Below are 18,668 nucleotides of genomic sequence, written 5' to 3' on the forward strand. Positions count from 1 at the left end.
TAGAATATTTCCGTCACCCTAAAAGGAAGTCTGTCTGTTGGCCCTCACTCGCCATCTTTCCCCCACCTGCAGCACTTCTGTTTTTGTAGGCTTCCCTGTCCTGGCTAGCGTACGTAATGGGGCCATTGCGTCTGCCTGCCTTCGCCCAGCATCCTGTTTTCAGGGCTCATCCCTGTTGCAGCGTGTATCTCTCAAATAAATAAATAAAAATCTTAAAAAAAAAAAACCCACAAAGGCCATGCAGTGGACAAAGAATAGCCTTTTCAACAAACAGTGCTGTAACAGTCAGGTATCCATATGGAAGGGGCGCCCAGGTGGCTCAGTTGGTGAAGCATGTGCCTTCCGCTCAGGTCATGATCCCAGGGTCCTGGGATCGAGCCCCCTTTGGGCTCCTTGCTCAGCGGGAAGCCTGGTTCTCCCTTTCCCACTCCCCCTACTCGTGCTCTCTCTCTCCGTCTCTCAAATAAATAAAGAAAATTTTTAAAAAAGAAAAGATACCATATGCAAGAAAAATCACCTTTAATCCACACACCTCTTGCCACATGCAAAAACTCAAAATGAATCAAAGACCAGTGAAAACTCAAAGCTGTAAAACTCCTGATAGAAAACAGAGGACAGATGTTTTCCTACCATGGATTAAGCAAAGATTTCCTCGATGTGACCCCAAAAGCACAATCTTTTAGAACAAAAGGATAAATTGAACTGCTCTTCACAAGATGCCACTGAGCAAACACAAGGACAAACCACACAGACTGGGAGAAAATACTTACAAAATGTAAATGTGATCAAGGATTTATATCCAGAACATAGAGTGAATTCTCAAAACTCAACAACGGAAGAACATTAAAAATTGGCCAAAGACTGCACAGACCCTTCACTGTAGTAGGTTTACAGGCGGCAGATGCACGTGACAATGTGCTCCGCCTCGTCAGTCGTCAGGGAAATGCAGGCGAAAAGCCGCAGTGAGCCACCACTACACACCTTAGAGGAACTGACTAATATTAGAAAGACTGTACCGAGTACTGGCAAGGACGGGGATGTAAGGTGGCACAGCTAGTTTGGGAAACAGTTTGTTGGTGTTTTTAAAGTTCAGCCTATCCCTGCAGTGTGATGTGGCCAGACTGGTGTGCATCCCACACTTAGGGACTCACCAGAGAGGACACCAAGACTTGTACGTGAGTGCTCCAAAACGAAACCAATGTCAACAGAGGAATGGAAAAATAAATCGAGGCATATCCACACAGTGGGATACTACCCGGCCATAAAGAAAGAATCAAGCATTAATGCACACAGGAACTTAGGGGAACCTGAAAACAATTCCATTGAGTAAAAGAAAGCAGAGTACATAGTGCATGCTTGCCCATCTATAAAATTCTAGAGTGCGACCTAATCTGTAGTGACAGAACAGATGAGCAGCTACCTGGGGACCAAGGGTGTCAGGGAAGAGCAACAGGGAAAGGCCACAATGGGGTCCTCAGTAATTTTTTTAAACTGCAAAGATTTCCTGAGACCTGAGTATGTGGGGTCCATCACCCTGTAGGGTAAGACAGTGCTCAGGCCTGTGGGATAGCGCTCCATCGTGCTGCTGCAGGTGTTAACATAATCAACTTTCCTTCTCTTCCGTATTTCCAAGTAGTATATCCTAGAATCTCAAGAGAAAGTCCAGTAATGTGTTGAACATTGAAAGATCACTGCATTAAATATTTAGCTTCCCCTGGCTAACTGAAGAACAAAACTAACAGAATCAGAACTTCATCTAAAAAGAACTCTACCTCTTTATGGGAGAATAAATTAATGGTTAAGTCTTAGTGTGTTCATTAGAAAACACGAGACCCATTATTTATAGGTGCGCCTGCCTGTGAACAATGGTCTTATCATTGTGAGCTATGGGAAGCCTCTCTGGAATGGTTGAGGGGCTCTTTGTAGAGGAATCAGGAATGTTCCTAATGAACTTCAGTGTCAGGCAGAGTTTGGGGCTTGCTCTTTGCTCCTAGTACCAAGAGTCTGGTTAGCACAAAGGAGGCGAGTTTCTTCTGGGGGGCTCGGGGAAGGCTTCCTGGAGGAGGCCTTGTTTGAGAATCCCGCTATGTGTAAATGAGGAAAATATTTCGGAGAAAGGAACCACTGAGAGCAAAGAGAAGAAGGCTTGAGCCTTCTAGGGTTGTTTAGGGAACGGCAAGAGGTCTGGTCAGGAGTGTGGGAGTCGTGGAGAATGTGAGGAGAGAGATAGAACTAGGACAGGAGTGATCAGGTCCTTGAGGGCCTTCCCACTGTGGTGAGAGATGTGGGCTTGGTTCTGCACAGGGAGCACCAGGTGAGGGTCGGCAGGTGTTTTAGGAAGATAACCCTGGCGGCATTCCAGGGGGTCCCAGAGAGGGGAAGTTCAGAGACGGGGCCAGTTTGGAGGATGCGACATTTGGCCCTGACTGAGGACAGGGTAATGGGACCCCCCCACACACACCGAACTGGGAGAAGGTATCGAGGTCAGAGCAAGGAGAGAAACCCGCCGGAATTCTAGGCTCATGTGGTGGTCCACATCTGAGCCAGAGAACCCTGGCGGCACGTGGGTTTGGGCAGGAACGTGGGCTGGACTTTTCTGAAGGATATACCTTGATGAAGTGGCGCTTTCAATTTTAATAAAGTCTAATTTATCAATTTTTTCTTTTAAAAAAAGTCCTCTTCCCACATTTCATGTTAATTATATTTTTTAAAAGATTCTATTTTATTTATTATAGACTTGATCCTCCCTTCTTCTCTAGATATTATTGACCCTGCGATCCTGCGCCCCGGACGCCTAGACAAAACACTGTTTGTGGGTTTGCCACCCCCAGCAGACCGCCTGGCCATCCTAAAAACCATTACAAAAGTGAGTAAAGGAAATGGTGTGTTTTTGTGGGTGTTTCTCTCCTTTTAGATACAGAGAAGTATCTGTAGCCTTAAATACTTGCTCGCCCAAAGAAAAGGTGAATGATTTTGATAATTGAAGAGACTATCCATTTTTTTTATTTGCTTAAAATAAAAGGGATATTTAGAGTTAAATGGTCGACTGATATATTTGAGATTTTACTCTAATCACACTTCTTTGTTCTTTTAGATCTTTGTTACTTTAGAGAAATTGCCCTTAGAGAAATTTGAAATGGAATAGAAGCTTTTGGAGCTGAGAAGTGAATAGATACAGGCCCATTAAAATATCCAGGGAAACTGAGTCTCAGTCACAGTGTTGAATCCGTCTTCCATGTTTGTATATGCCAACTTTTTTTTTTGTTTTAAAGATTTTCTTTATTTATTTGAGAGAGTGTGTTTACATGAGTGGTGGGAGGGCCAGAGGGAGAAAATCTTAGGCTGACTCTGCGCTGAGCACAGAGCCTGACGCGGGGCTCAGTCCCACAACCCTGAGATCATGACCTGAGCTGAAACCAAGAATTGGGCGCTTAACCAACTGTACCACCTAGGTGCCCCTCCCCTCCTTTTAAGTAAACTACACCTAATGTGAGCCTGGAACTCATCGCTCTACCGGTTGAGGCAGCCAAGCACCCCTGATGCACGCCAACTTTTATGATGCCTGTATAGTATTCATGTCACTATTTTTATAAAAATAATAAACCATACAGACAAAATACAAAGAAGAAAGCAAATCACCCTAAATTGTACGACTGCGAAAATAATGTGCTTTGACATTTAGTACAGACATCATTCCAGACGTCTTTACTCAGCGTGGGTGGTGGGTGGTTCAGAGGAGGGGCCATAGATGTAAATTCGTTATTTAAATAAAGTTAACTTTTCTTAATTTAAAAGAAGTCAAAGCTAAAGCAATTATAAAACCTCCAGTAAATGTTTTTCTCCATAAAAGATATTGTTTCCTAAAATAGCACTCTACGGGTTAAAAATGTAAAAAGATCAGAAAAGCCAGTAAGCGGTAGAACCGCTCTTGTTTTTGTTTTTAAGATTTATTTGTGAGAGAGAGAGTGGGGGTAAGGGGCAGAGGGAGAGGGAGAGAGTCTTAAGCAGACTGCGCCGAGCAGGACTCAGTCTCACACCCTGAGATCACGACCTGAGCTGAAACCAAGAGTCGGACAAGACGGTTCGTGCCTTTATTTGGTTGCCACTAGTAAATGTTAAACCTTACGTGTGTAGTAGTCTCCTTCTGTATCGGCAGAGGGAGATTCCGGGCCGTCATTACTTAAAGCTGCATAGAGCAGTGTCGGCAGCTACTCCCGAAGGAGGGGGCACGAGGGTGACCAGCTTTGTGGGTGGAGGCCCCAGTGAGAGCAGTCTAGAAGGCTGCTGGGAGGAAGTGAAGCCAGAGGCTGTGCAGTGAGGCGCTCTGGACACGAGACCGTGTCAGGGGCGCAGCAAAGAGGAGTGTGAGAACTGGGTCTGGTGTGAATGAACAGGACACTAGACTGACCGTAGAGTTGAGGGGCAAAGACAGAGGAGGAGAAGCTCTCCACTCAGGCCACTGAGTGGATGAGGGGCTGGGAATGAGGAGATGCTGCTGCCTGCGGTTCTGGTGCTCCGTCGGTATCCAGGCACGAGTCAGCTTGGAGCCTGGGAGTTCGGGAGAGCCCTCTGGCCGCCACCAGCCCGTGGCTGCAGGTCAGAGACATGAAGACACATGGCTTCAGTGTAGCGCTCTCGACCTAGGGCGGTCTGACCGCCAACGGCCCATCCCCGGGCAACGTCTGGGGACACTTTTGGGGCCCAGGCTGAGGTGATGGTGCTACCAAACCAGCTGCGGTGCACAGAACAGCCCCACAGCGCGAAGTATCCGACCCACAACGTCCGTAGTGCCACAGCCAAATAACCCTGCTGTCGCTGGGTGTCCTTGCGTCTCTGCAGCCAGCGAGTTCGGTGCCGAGTGCAAGCGGCGTTTCCATCCCTGCCCTGGGCTCTGCCCAGGAGCTGTGTTAGTGAGGTGTTGTTTGCTTTGGTTAAAGCATGTGTGTACAAACACGCGAGCATGTGCACGCGCTCCTAATTTGTTTCCATGAGTTCCTTGTAGTTCTGATGGCATGATAATCCTTCCACTCTTGCCCCTGCGGCAGCACTAATTAAGGCAAAGACTGGAGGAGGCGTGCCAGACCAGAGCTGTGTGGTGTTCAGCGCTGCACAGTTTGGACCCAGAATGATGACCGGTCGCTGTTTCCCTCGTGTTCTCCTCTGTGGGGTGCTCAGCACCGCAGGACTGCCTGACACGTCCTTCAGCTAGAATCCTGGTGCTGTTTGCCATAGTTATTAGCCCTCAAACTCAGGTAAATGCTCAAAACACCCCACCTCAAAGGCAAAATTATTAAGAGAATAAGATAATAGAATATTGTGCACGTGAAGGATCTCTCGGTCATCAAGCATGTACGAACTGCTCGTGCTCCTGGTGGTGTGCGCTCGGTGAGGACGGGAAAGCCTCGGACACAGGCCTTCCCTCGGAGGAGTCGGTCTCCTAGACAAGAAGGTGATACGCAGGTTTATAAAGCAACACAAGCACGTCCCTTCCCGTGGCGCGGAGGGAAATAGAGGGGCTGTACCGCCCAGGGATTTCAGCTGCGTAAAGAAGAAAGTCCGCCAAGATACGGGCACTGGGTGCCCCGGGGGTGGGTTCACAGGTCTTTGTCCTGCTTCATCCGTGCCGTCCTGACCCCCAGCCCCACGTTGTGGCTGCACCAGCTGTGCGGGGAGAGCTGTGGGCAGCTCGTCTCAGTGGGGTCGGTGGTTTGTGGTCCCTTAGGTCTGGGAGGCTGCAGGGGGCTTTGCTCCGAGTCCCTTTAGGCGGCCGTATTGCTGTGACGGGATGTCTTCAGTCTTACCCAGAAGGAAGGCTGGACCACGGGGACACAGAGATTGCTGCAGAAGCAGCTGTCAGTCACACGTGTCAGCCAGGACAGGGGTCTGGTCGTTGAGGCTTGGATGCTGTCACACTTGTCTGCGTTCAGATATTGTGATGCAGAGTGCTTGTATTTGTCGATGTCTGTGTTCTGTTCAGCAGGGGAACACCACCGGCTGGCTGTGAGTGCTGATGTTCTCAGCAGTGGGCCCGACGTGAGGGGCTGCGCTTCTTCTGTCCACCACCTTGTATTCCCCGATGTTCTGTTGCGAGCATACAGTAGATGGGGGGGGCGGGGATCTTTTTTTTTTTTTTTTTTTTTTTTTAAAGATTAGTTACCTGGTGCATATGTGGAGGTTGAGGAGGAAGAGTGTAGAATTAGAGACAGTGGTCTTCGGGCAAGTTATGATTATGGAAAGAAAAAAACAGAAAGACATTTTAATAGGAAAATCAATGTGACTTTAAAAGGCGCTTTCTGCAGCACTGTGGTTTGGACTGTTCTGTGGTCAGTTCTCAGCATCTGTCAGTGATAAAGGCAAAGGAGGGCTTTCAGTGATTTCCTGTCTTTGACCTCAGTGGATATTTTTGCTTCAGTTAAGGGTGTGCTGCTTGCTCCCGTGGGAGCCTCGGAACCTCATACACAGACCTGCAGGGGGAGGGTTCTCAGTGCCTGGGCGCTTGCCCACGGGGCAGAGGGCTGCTCACCCTGCAACACCTAGCCTACTCTCCTCCTCCCTCTCTCCCTCCATCCTCCCGCTCCCTGTTCCTACCTCCCTTCCTGCCTCCCCCTCCCCCCGGGGCCTGGGATGTTCCTGTTCACAGGTCTGTGTTCACAGCTAGAGCCAGAGGGGGCAGCGGGACAGGACGCAGAACCTCCAGTTGCAGGGGAAAGTACACAGTCAGACCGCCTGCCTGAACACACTCTTTGCACATCTGCCCAAACTGAGAAAAAGTGGCATGAAAGTGTTTACCCTTTCAGTTCCAAAGTTTGCCAGATTTTTACTCAAATTCCCCAGATTGTTGTATATACAGTTTCCTCTTATCCTATTAATACGTGAAATAGAAGGGGGGGATGAGAGTAAAATACTTGGTCCTAGAAATCTGAAAAGACTTGTAGGTCAGAGCAACTTCTCAGTATCTTTTGGAGTCTGTTTCTTAAGAGAAAATTAGCAATAACAAATTACTTATTTTGATGTCTCTGGTAATGATGTGGTAGCAAAATGCTTACCACCAAAACCCCCTTGGACAAAGGGAATTTTTTTTTTAACTTCTATTTCTTCCTTAATAAATGTAATCAAAATTTCTGCCACGTGCTTTGAGATAATACGTAGTCTTTAAAATAGCGGTAAAAATCCCACTAAAAGACCCAAAATTCCCCATTTATTTTTTATAGTGTGTCCCAGAAGACTAAAATAAACACTAACATCTCACCTAGAAACGTTATCTGTTAAATTTTCATGAGCTAAGAATATCAGATATAATAACAGGTAATGTTTATGAACCTCGTAACAGTGATCCAGGCATATTGAAATGTTCAGCTAGTTTCCATTTTAGTGACGAGCAGGATACAGACAGGTACGTTTCCTTGTATATGTTCAGAGACTGGCAAGAAATTTCAGACTGACAGTTACCATGTTATCGTGGTAAGATTAAGTTAATTTTCCTTCCTTTATTTTTTTTATGATCAACTATGTAAATAGATATCATTCTGATTCCAGAGTCTATTATGTGACAAAGAATAGGTTTCTGTGATTAAGTTTAGATGTAATCACTGAAATGAACGTTACAGGGGTGCCTGGGTGGCGCAGTCGGTTGAGCGTCCAGTCTCTTGTTTCATCTCAGGTCCTGTTCTCAAGGTCCTGAGATCGAGCCCTGTGTCGGGCTCTGCACTCAGCAGGGACTCTGCTTGAGATTCTCCCTCTCCCTCTGCCCGTCCCCTGGCTTGTATGCTCTCTTTCTCAAGTAAACAAATAAATCTTTTAAAAAATAAAAAAGAGGGGTGCCTGGGTGGCTCGGTGGGTTAAGTATCTGCCTTCAGCTCAGATCATGATCTCAGGGTCCTGGGATTGAGGCCCGTGTTGGGCTCCCTGCTCAGCGGGGGGCCTGCTTCTCCCTCTGCCTCGGCCCCCCACTTGTGCGTGCGCGCGCGCTCTCTCTCTCTTTCTCTCTAATAAGTAAATAATAAAAAATCTTGAAAGCAAATAAATAAAAAGAAAGAAAATTAATGGTACAACATGAAATACTTTTTGAACCCGTGTTCTATAACATCTAATACTTAATCAGAATTATAGGAATAATAGTGTAAATGGGTCCTAGCTTCCTTTTTCTTAATCATGATAAAATATGTTTAACTTAAATTTACCATTTTAACCATCTTTTTAATTGAAGTGTAATTAACATAGTGTAGTATTAGATTCTGATGTACACTGTAGTGATTGAACACTTCCATATGACACCCGGTGCTCATCACGACAGGTGCTCTCCTTAATCCCCATCTGTTACATCACCCATCCCCCCAGCCCATCCCCTCTTGTGACCATCAGTGTGTTCTCTAGAGTTAAGAGTTTGTTTCTTGGTTTGCCCCCCCCCTTTCTCTTTTTTTCCCCTTTGTTCATTTGTTTTCTTTCTTAAATTCCACGTGTGAGTGAAATCATATGGTATTTGTCTTTCTCTGACTGACTTATTTCACTTACCATTATACTCTCTAGCTCCATCCATGTCATTGCAAATGGCAAGATCTCATTCTTTTTGATGGCTCAGTAATATTTCATTGTGTATATGTACCACATCTTCTTTATCTATCCCTTGATGGACAGCTGGGCTGCTGCCATATCTTGGCTACTGTAGATAATGCTGCTATAAACATCGGGGTCATGTATCCCTTTGATTTAGTATTTTTGTATTCTTTAGGTAAATACCCAGTCATGCGATTGCTGGATCATAGGGTAGTTTTATTTGTAATTTTTTAAAACCTTATTGTTTTCCATAGCGGCTGCACCAGTTTGCATTCCCACCAACAGTGCACAAGGGTCCTCTTTCTCCGCACCCTCACCAGCTCCTGTTATGTCTTGTGTTAATTTAATCATTCTGACAGGTGTGAGGTAATATCTCATTGTGGTTTTGATTTGTATTTCCCTAATGATGAGTGATGCTGCGTATCTTTCCATGTGTCTTTTGGCCGTCTGGATGTCTTCCTTAGAGAAATGTCTGTTCATGTCTTCTGCCCATTTTAATGGGATTATTTAGGGGTTTTTTGGTGTTGAGTTGTATAAAGTTCTTCATATATTTATATATTTTGACATATAAGAAATGTCATTGGCAAATACCTCCTGTTATCTTGTTGTTTCCTTGATGGTTTCCTTTGCTATACAGAAGATTTTTATCTTCATGTAGTAATGTAATTTCACTTTGGCTTTCCCTTACCTGGGGAGAGAGAGCTAGAAAAAGCAGAGATCTGCAGCCAGTGTCAGAGACATTACTGCCTACATTTTAACCGTTGTGAAGTCTTCAGTTCTTTGCCATTGGTACTTTCACATTGTTCTTGTTAAACAACACAATCGAACTGAATAATTTAAAGATCAAATTGGCATAATTCATCGATTCATAAATCAGTAGCTTTCCATCCAGCAGGTAGAAAGGAGCTTTGAAGAGCTGTAGGAAAAGAAAGGTTTTTTAAGGCAGAAAGGAAGTTGGATGAGCAAGTATATTAGGAAGGACTACGTCGTTTCACACCAAGTCACCTTCCTAAGGGGTTGGAAGGGTCTGTCGCAGGGTGGGGGGATTGTCTCACTAGTGGGGACCCACTGGTTCTAGACCACAGGGCTGAAGGATCCCCTCCCACGTCAGTCATGCCCCTGCTGGTGGGGACCTGGGGCTGAGGTCACCTTCTGGGAGAGGCTGAACCTGCAGTTGGGTTGGGTGTTAGGTCTCAGTTTGCTGACTGGGACTCAGCACAACTAATTCCGTCCGTGGCCTTGTCTCTTTTTTAACAATTCCCCCACTTTTGATCTGATTGGTTCAGCCTACCTGTGGATGTGATCAAAATTGAGGCATTGGCGCCACACCCCGCTTGGTCTCTGAAGGTCTCTGTTTGCTGATGCTCTGTGGTAAGCACAGGTCATGACCTCAGGCTCACGACTTCTAAGTGGGTCATTCTCCTCGTTCCTTTCCTGACTCTCCATTCCTAGGGAGCTTGTGGGCTTGGTGGTCAGCGGCCGCGAAAGTGCATCTGAAGCTTTTGAGAGAATAAAGCATGCTAGGGAGCCACCTCTGGTCGTTACGAGCAGGATAATTCCCAATGTCTGGAGTGCATTTCAGAGCCATGGTCCCCAAGACCCAGACCAATCAAAATCAAGTCAGAGAAAGACCCTGTTGAAGGAATTACTTTTGTAAGCCAAGTGGCTCATTTGGTGACTTTATGTAGCCAAGTTTCAGCTTCCCGAGAAATGTGCAATACGCAGTGTTGGCCAGAGCGCAGACAGCCCCTTTTTTAGCTAAAATATGATCCAGGGGCAATGCTAGTGTGAGAAACAACTTTGGCCAGAGTCTAAGTGTTTTTGTTGGATAGCTCTGCTTTAGGAGCAGATTTCGTAATATTTTCAAGAGTTAAGGAGAGGTTCCTGATCTTAGCTGCACTTACATCTATTCCTACCAATTTCAGGGATGCTGGGACCTGCCAGAGGGAGCTAATTTTGAGTCACGAGGACCTTCTGGTATAGCCATGGAGTCCAGTAAAATTGAAGGGTCTGTAGACGACATGGGCGGTTTTATTCTGGTTACCCATGCCTTGTTTCTTTTCTTTGTGTAGAGCCTGGACACAAGATTTGCTGGGTGTGGGGTTGTTAACCAGAGACGGGAAAATGGACCCCAGGCTCAGAGAGTCAGGCACAATAGAGAGGGGCTGAGTTTGTTCAAGAGTAACTGAGGCAGGAGCATTGTGGCAAGTCCAGCAGTCATTTGGAAGTTGGATTACTCCCCCCTCCCCCCTTAGTAATGGCCTGGGAGATACAGATGATAATGTTACCTTTTTAGGCCAACACCAGGGCAGAGGAAAAAGAAGAAAGGGTTTTGTGGTTAGTTTGAAGTATGAAGGTTTCATCTTAAGACTTAGGAGGAAGCAGTCCCCCTCGAGGTTGCCTGCTTCTCTTCCCATCACTTTGACTTGAGGTCTCCAGCTGCTGCAGACCAGATGTCAGGTGACATTGTTCAGCTGTGTGCTGCGGATCCAGAGTCCAGAGCCCTGAACTCTGGCTGCGTCTGCCTGGTGAGGGCCACCTGGCATGGGCCAGTCAACGGAGACTGGAAGACAGTCTTTGTTGTTAGTGATTATAATTCATAAGGGTGGGGAGACCAGAAATGTTACTGTGGAGAGTCACGGGCAGATGTTTGAGAAAACTGGAATTCAGGACCCGGTCTAGTCACAGGTGTGTAACAAAGCCTCAGAAGCAGTTAACAGGATTGGAATAGAATATGGACAAAGGTACAAATAAGTCTTTCTCTACAGTTACCTTCATTTTTGAATTTTAGGGGGATGAGGCTGGGAGAAAAGTAAATGTTTCATCTTTGTTTACAAAGGCTTTACCAAACTGCTGTAAATCATCTATGGTTCCTCAAATCTGGAAAAATAAAATATTAAAGAACCAGCAGTGCTTCCAGCAAGAGTCGTAAAAACTATAATCCTCAGTTCATTCAGTCCCATGTTATTAATTCCTGTTCTGTTTGAATCCAGGTTTTGCCTTTAGTTCCAGAAATTCTTAAGCAGTTCATTTTTATGATCCTGAAGTTACCAGAAACCTGTATTTGCCCAAGGCCTTTCTGTGCACCTCCTTGAAGATGACCTACTTTGGCAGGAACATAATTGCGAAAGCGTCTGACTAAGATAATAACTCTGTAAATGACAGACAACTTCAAAAAACGTCTATTGTTAAAGATCAATTAGAATCCGTTGTGATGGGATTGACAGGAGATTTGGTTCTTTTTTTTTTTTTCTTTTTTTCTTTTTTTTTTAAGATTTATTTATTTATTTATTTGACAGAGAGAGAGAGAGAGACAGCGAAAGAGGGAACACAAGCAGGGGGAGTGAGGGAGGGAGAAGCAGGCTTCCCGCTGAGCAGAGAGCCCGACTGGGGGCTCAATCCCAGGACCCTGAGATCATGACCTGAGCCGAAGGCAGATGTTTAACAACTGAGCCACCCAGGTGCCCCGATTTAGTTGTTTCTGTGACAGAATTTTCAAATGACAACTGGGAAAATGATGGTAACATTATACTGGACATACCAGACTCTAGGAATCTTATGTAATGTCTGCAAGACTTTTGTACCAACACAGTGCACCGTAAACACGGCAGGGCCCCCCCCCCCCCCGCCACAAGGACATAGCAAGTAAGCCGTTGTTCAACATCTCCCTCTTTATAAGGAGAGAAAAAAATTCTTGGAGTTGTTGTAGGGTCCCTTCGGTCAATTTCAAAATTAAGTCTAAGGTAAAAAGACTTCATTTGAGAATTGAAATTGGGAAGTTTGTCAGAAATTTCAAAGGTTTAAAACACTTGGGCTAATAGGATCACAGGCTGCTGTGAAACATCTGGTTACCTTCTTAACCATGGCAACACTTAAAGACCTCTAGGGCAGGGGCGCCTGGGTAGCGCAGTCGTTAAAGCGTCTGCCTTCGGCTCAGGGCGTTATCCCGGCGTTCCGGGATCGAGTCCCACATCGGGCTCCTCTGCTGGGAGCCTGCTTCTTCCTCTCTCACTCGCTTGCTGTGTTCCCTCTCTCGCTGGCTGTCTCTCTGTCACATAAATAAATAAAAAATCTTAAAAAAAAAAAAAAAAAAAAAAGACCTCTAGGGCAAATACAGAAAATTAAATGCTTTTTTTTTTTTTTTTTTTTTTTTTTTGAGGAGGGTCTAGAGGGAGAGACAGAATCCCAAGCAGACCTCATGCTCAGCACGGAGCCTGATGTGGGACTCGATCTCACGGCCCTGAGATCACGACCTGGGCTGATCAAGAGTCAGATGCTCAACCGACTGAGCCGCCCCAGGCGCCCCTATAATTTCTTATATAAGAGCAGACCAGTAATCCAAGGAAACTCGTCCTTTCAGCAGATAAGAGAAAGTTAAGGTTTAGTTCTACCTAAGTACAATATTGGTACTAAAGCTTCTTTAACCCTTAAATGTGTTCAACCTTACTCACCTTGACCACACATAAAATTGTTTTTCAACTCTTAAAAACCTTAATTTATAATGAAAATTAAGAAGTAACCAGTTGTGGACTGTACCTTCTATACCTTGATAAATTTACAAATACTGTTCATAGTTTCTAGAAATGTATGTTTTCTATCGGTAAACTTTTTGGTGACACAAAACATGTTTTCTAAAAGACCCAAATATCTTTTGTTACTCTGCAAAGGAAGCCAAATGTAGATGAACCTGGTGTTAATAATGTTTCAGTATTTCATTTGGGGATGACCTGGACATCTGTGAATGATTTTCATTTCATTTGTCAGTGAATTTCATTTAACTCATCATTTAACTTAAAAAACAAAACAACTCTAAAGTTTCAAGTAACCAAAAGATCTTTGGAAAGTATTTGCTGAAAATTTCACCTGGAGATTCTTCCCATTTACATCTTTTTAAATTGTTTATTCTTAACAGTTATGCTTTGATTACTTATAAAAATTTCACCGATATTGTCAGTCATTCCAAGTTAGTTTTTTGGGCAACCGATTTTGTAACAGGTAACAGGAACTTACTTGATTAGTAAGCCCTAGTGGAACAGAAGTTGCATTATATTCGGTGTTAATAACTCCAAAGATGTGTCTATTTTAATTAAACCAACAAACTGAACGTAGCTTTTAGTCACAAAAGATTGTTCTAGATCAATGAACTTGAGGGGGGGAAGCTCCAAATATTTGGGTTAGTTTTTGTGTTTTAAAGAGTTTTAGGGATCCTTCCACAAAGCCTACAGAAGGCTTTTCTTTCTGTCTGGTTCCATCTTTTTAGCTTAGCTCAGAGGAGAGGACCGAAAAAACATTCCTGTCAGGCTGTGAGTGTCAGCCTCCAGTTTGGCCAAGTACTAAAACAATCCTTTTAAGTATTTTGTCAGTTCTAGCAGGGACAAACAGTAAATATTTCTGGCAATATTGAACCACCCCTTGAACTTCAGAGACGTCACCAAAGAAGGCGCAAAAATTGTCTTTCTTTTTCTGGGGGATACTACAGACAGAGGTCTGGGAGGGTGGACTCTGGAGGGAGTGTTCACCCTCTGGCGGCTTTGGTGTTTCCCCAGGATCCCTTCTACAGGCTCCATGCAGGTTAAGGCAGAGGGTGTGGCTCTGGTATCGCCTAGACTTTGACAAGGTTTTCTATTAATTTTGATTTTTGTTTCCTGGCTGTTTCTGGGAGTGACGTCCCAGCTCACCAGGCCATCCCTGGGAGCCTCTCCAGCTCTGGGACAGCCAGACGGGAGACCTCTTTCGAGGGGAGACGGGGTGTGTGTGCAGGCACTACTTTGGCACATTTTGTTGGCTCTTCAGAGTCAGATTTTTGGCCTCTCATCCTGTTTCCTGCCTTCTTATCAACCTATTAATCTTAGGAGAGAACTCAAGTGTAGAAGCCTTCCAGGATCCTCCCTGAATTTAGGAAATTTTTTAGCGGTGACCTTGAATTTGGCTTTTGGCCAGGGATTCAAAGCTGCCCCAGCATAGGCACGTGGCCTTGGTTGGCCTTGTTTGAAAAGGAGCCTATTTTTGATAGCCTTCTCAGAGTGAAAAGCGGTTGAGGCTGAGGAGTACTGGAAGGAGGACCCTAGCAGAGCAGTGACATCATACAGCCTTTTCTGTTAGCTGCCTCTCTTTTTTAATTTTTCATTAACCTTTGCCACAGATCTTTCAAGATAGCTATTTTGGAATTTTGAAGCATTTTGGAGGCTTCTGCACACCAGTTAAACTAGGTGTCCCATTCTCTTTGTTTGGTTTGAGAACCCTTGTTTTCAAGGGCACTCTTTTTTTTTTTTTTAAGATTTTATTTATTTATTTGACAGAGAGAGAGCATGCACAAGGATGGGGAGCAGCAGGCAGAAGGAGAAGCAGGCTCCCTACTGAGCGGGGAGCCCGATGTGGGACTCGATTCCAGGACCCTGGGATCATGACCTGAGCTGAAGGCAGATGCTTCACCCACTGAGCCACCAAGGTGCCCCTAAGGGCACTTTTAAAGTGATCTTATCTGGGGTGCCTGGCTGTCTCAGAATGTGGAGCGTGTGCAGCTCTTGATCTCAGGGTCGAGCTCCAGCCCCAGGTTGGGCGTAGAGCCTACTTTTAAAACAAGTGATCATTTCTAATTTTAACACTCCTCGTAGTGGCCACTAAAGTTTCTTGGACGGCTGACAGCAGTTTGGTGGGACCCAGACTGCAAATGGGGTTTAACCCACATTTCTGTCTGGCCATAGGTCTGAGCCTTCAACCTGACAATTCCAAGCCCAGTTCTCAGGGCACAAAAAAGCCTTAAAAGATTTTGCCATTTTTGCAGGCATCATAGTTTTCAGCCATAAAATAAAAGGTGCTGGATTGTGGCTTGCACCTGAGAGGGATCGTTGCTGGGTCAGGAATTGTGCGGTGTTACACATTGTACCTTGTTGCATGAAGTTTCTTAAGGTGGGCTGGTGACCTAGTATCAACCTAACCCGTTCTGTGGCGAACTTCTCCTCACATGGGAACTTCAGAGTTAGGTGGCAAAGTCTCTGTGCCCACAAATTTTACCATTTTTTTTCTTCCAAGACTGCCATTAGGAATAGCCTTTCCTTGGAATTGTATTCACCCAAGGTCCTGCCCTGCTCCCAGTGGCTCCAGAAGAAGGATTATTTAAAATTTGCAGGCCATAACTAATTAAGAGACTGTTTTCCTTCTTTTTCTAATAATTCCTTTGGCTCAGCTTTCTGTAGTCACCAAATTATTTGAGATTTCTGTGAGAGCTTTTATTAAGAAATGATAAAACCAGTAGTGAAGAAAAAGCAAGTTAGTATAAGAAGTTCTAAATATTTTATATATTAGTACCTTTTCAGTAAACGATTCTCTAAAATATTTATATATTTTTTATAAGCTTTCTAATGTGCCATTACATTTTTTTTTAAGATTTATTTATTTTAGAGAGAGAACGCATGAGTGAGGGGAGGGGCAGAGGGAGAGGGAGAGAGAAAATCTCAAGCAGACTCTCTGCAGAGTGTGGAGCCTGATGCGGGGCTCGATCTTACAACCCTGAGCTGAAATCGAGAGTCCAACCCTTAACCAACTAAGCCCCTCCAGGCATCCCACTGTTACATTTCTAACTGCTTCCCTGTAAGAGTACATAGAATTCACTTTTGGTTTTACTTCTTACCATAGGTCAGAAACACAGCCACTTTTCAGTTAAGAATAATTAGATTTTATTTTAATTTTTTTAAGATTATTTGAGAGAGAGACAGCATGCGTTGGAGGGGAGGGGCAGAGGGAGAAGCAGGCTTGATCCCAGGACCCTGAGATCAGGCAGGGGCTTAACCAAGGATGCAGACGCTTAACCAACTGAGCCACCCAGGCGCCCCAAGAATAATTAGGTTTTAGTGATCCAAAGATTCCTCAGCCCTTATTTCTACTCGTTGGGAAGTAATGTTGGTACTGAAACTTCTGGAGGTGTCCCATGTAGACCACACCCCACACTCTCAAAAAAGGGCAACTTATTACTTTCTTTCACATGACTGTATATAAGGTGTTACTTATTTTTCTAAAAAAATGAATTTCCTAAGAATTAGAAAATTTCTGAAATCTAAATTCTACGAATTGTTTTTCGAAAATATTACTTTAGATAATTATTCATTCACTGTGTTCCTTTGTGTGGTGAGCTATCACAAAAGATTTCACTTAAAGGGTGTCCTATATCTAGAAAGCGGACCACTGCCTGCAGTGTGCAGATGTGAGGAAGATTTCTCCTCTCGGCCTTCATAAGTAGAACACGGAATTTTGATGGCATCCCTGTCGTAAACACAGAAGTGTTTTGGACTGAGTTTGACGCTTCTCTTCTTGTAAGCTGAAGACTCAAAGCCAGTTCATCAAAAACAACTTCATGAAAGGTCCAGAGAAATGCACTCTGCAGTAACGCAGGCCATTATGAGAGTCCAGCTTGACCCAAGAGTCAAATTCAAATGTTAAGTCCAGAAGTATTATCCTTTCGCGGTCCTCCATGAATTTATTCCTTAGATCGAACCTCTGATTAAAACAGCATGTGGAGTGTGTGCAGGGCCCGTTCATATGCTGTGTGACTGAAGGTAATGCTGGTGGTTCCTGGCAAATGATGAAGAATCTAATACGGGCTCGTGCCTGATGAGGCAGCCTCTCCCCTACCCGCCACTTGCTTCTAGTGATGCTGGAGAGTCTCAGCAAGCCCATGTGCATCAGGCCTTCCTGCTTCATGGGGAGCCTGGAAAGCCCCAACATTCCTGCTCTCCATCATCATAAGTCGCTGCTATACAGGCACCTTCTCTGCTTCCCGTCCCCCTCCCAAATGTAGCACAAAATTTTATCCATTTGTTTGGAGATCAGATATTTTTTTTAATTATGATTTTAATTCCAGTTAGTTGCTATACAGTGTAATCTTAGTTTCAGGTGTACGACGTAGTGATGCAACACTTCCATGTATCACCCAGAGCTCATCGTGATAAATACACTCCCCTGTGGTAACCATCAGTGTGATCTCTAGTTAAGAGTCTGTTTCTTTTTTTTCCCCCTTTGCTCATTTGTTTCTTTAATTCCCCGTGTGAGTGAGATCATATGATAATTGTCTTTCTCTGACTGCCTTATTTTGCTCAGCATTATACCCTCTAGCTCCATCCATGTCGTTGCAAATGGCAAGATGTCAAAAAAAAAAAAAAAGGCAAGATTTCATTCTTTTTATGGCTAATATTCCATTGTGTATAAATACGTATATGCCACCTCTTTATCTATTCATCAGTCTGTAGACACTTGGGCTGCTCCCATATCTTGGCTATTATAGATAACGCTGCTGTAACATCGGGAGACATGTAACCCTTTGAACTGGTATTTTTGTGTTTTGGGGGTAAATACCCAGTATTTACCAGTAATGCGATTGCTGGGTCATAGGGTAGTTATATTTTTAATTTTTTGAGGAACCTCCATACCGCCATGTTTTTTGGAGTGGCTGCACCAGTTTGCATTCCCACCAACAGTGCACGAGGGTTCCACTTTCTACCCATCTTATCCAACACCTGTTTTTTCTTGTGTTACTAATTTTAGCCATTCTGACCTATGTGAGGTGGTGTCTCATCATGGTTTTGATTTGCATTTCCCTGATGATGAGTGATGTTGAGCATCTTTTTATGTGTCTGTTGGCCGTCTGGATGTTGTCTTTGGAGAAATGCCTGTTCATCTCTTCTGCCCATTTTTTAATTTGATTATTTGGGTTTTGGGTGTTGAGTTGTATCAGGTCTTTTTATATTTTGGATACTAGCCCTTTATCAGATATGTCATTTGCAAATATTTTTTCCCATTTAGTAGTTTATCTTTTAGTTTTGATCATTTCCTTTCTGTGCAGAGCTTTTTATTTTGATGAAGTCCCAATAGTTTATTTTTGCTTTTATTTCCCTTGCCTCTGGAAACATAATCTAGAAAAAAGTTGCTTCAACCAATATCAGAGAAATTACTCCCTGTGCTCTCTTCTAGGATTTTTATGGTTTCAGGTCTCACATCTTTAATCCATTTTGAATTTATTTTTCTGTATGGTGTAAGAAAGTGGTCCAGTTTTATTCTTCTGCATGTTGCTGCCCAGTTTTCCCACCACAATTTACTGAAGAGACTATTTTTTCCCCATTGGG

The 18,668-nt window shown here is 44.3% G+C and overlaps 1 protein-coding gene across 3 annotated transcripts in view; it reads left to right on the forward strand.

Moving 5' to 3' along the window:
• NVL (nuclear VCP like) overlaps positions 1 to 18,668 on the forward strand; it is a 90,150-nt gene that overhangs the window by 55,974 nt on the left and 15,508 nt on the right. For all 3 annotated transcript variants that reach the window (XM_026509489.4, XM_057315573.1, XM_044387961.3), the window contains one exon: positions 2,760 to 2,866. In XM_026509489.4, coding sequence (XP_026365274.1) covers positions 2,760 to 2,866 — 107 coding nt within the window. The remainder of the gene's footprint in view (positions 1 to 2,759; positions 2,867 to 18,668) is intronic.

The sequence above is a fragment of the Ursus arctos genome, unplaced genomic scaffold (assembly GCF_023065955.2).
Source record: "Ursus arctos isolate Adak ecotype North America unplaced genomic scaffold, UrsArc2.0 scaffold_2, whole genome shotgun sequence".
Taxonomy (NCBI): Eukaryota; Metazoa; Chordata; class Mammalia; order Carnivora; family Ursidae; genus Ursus; species Ursus arctos.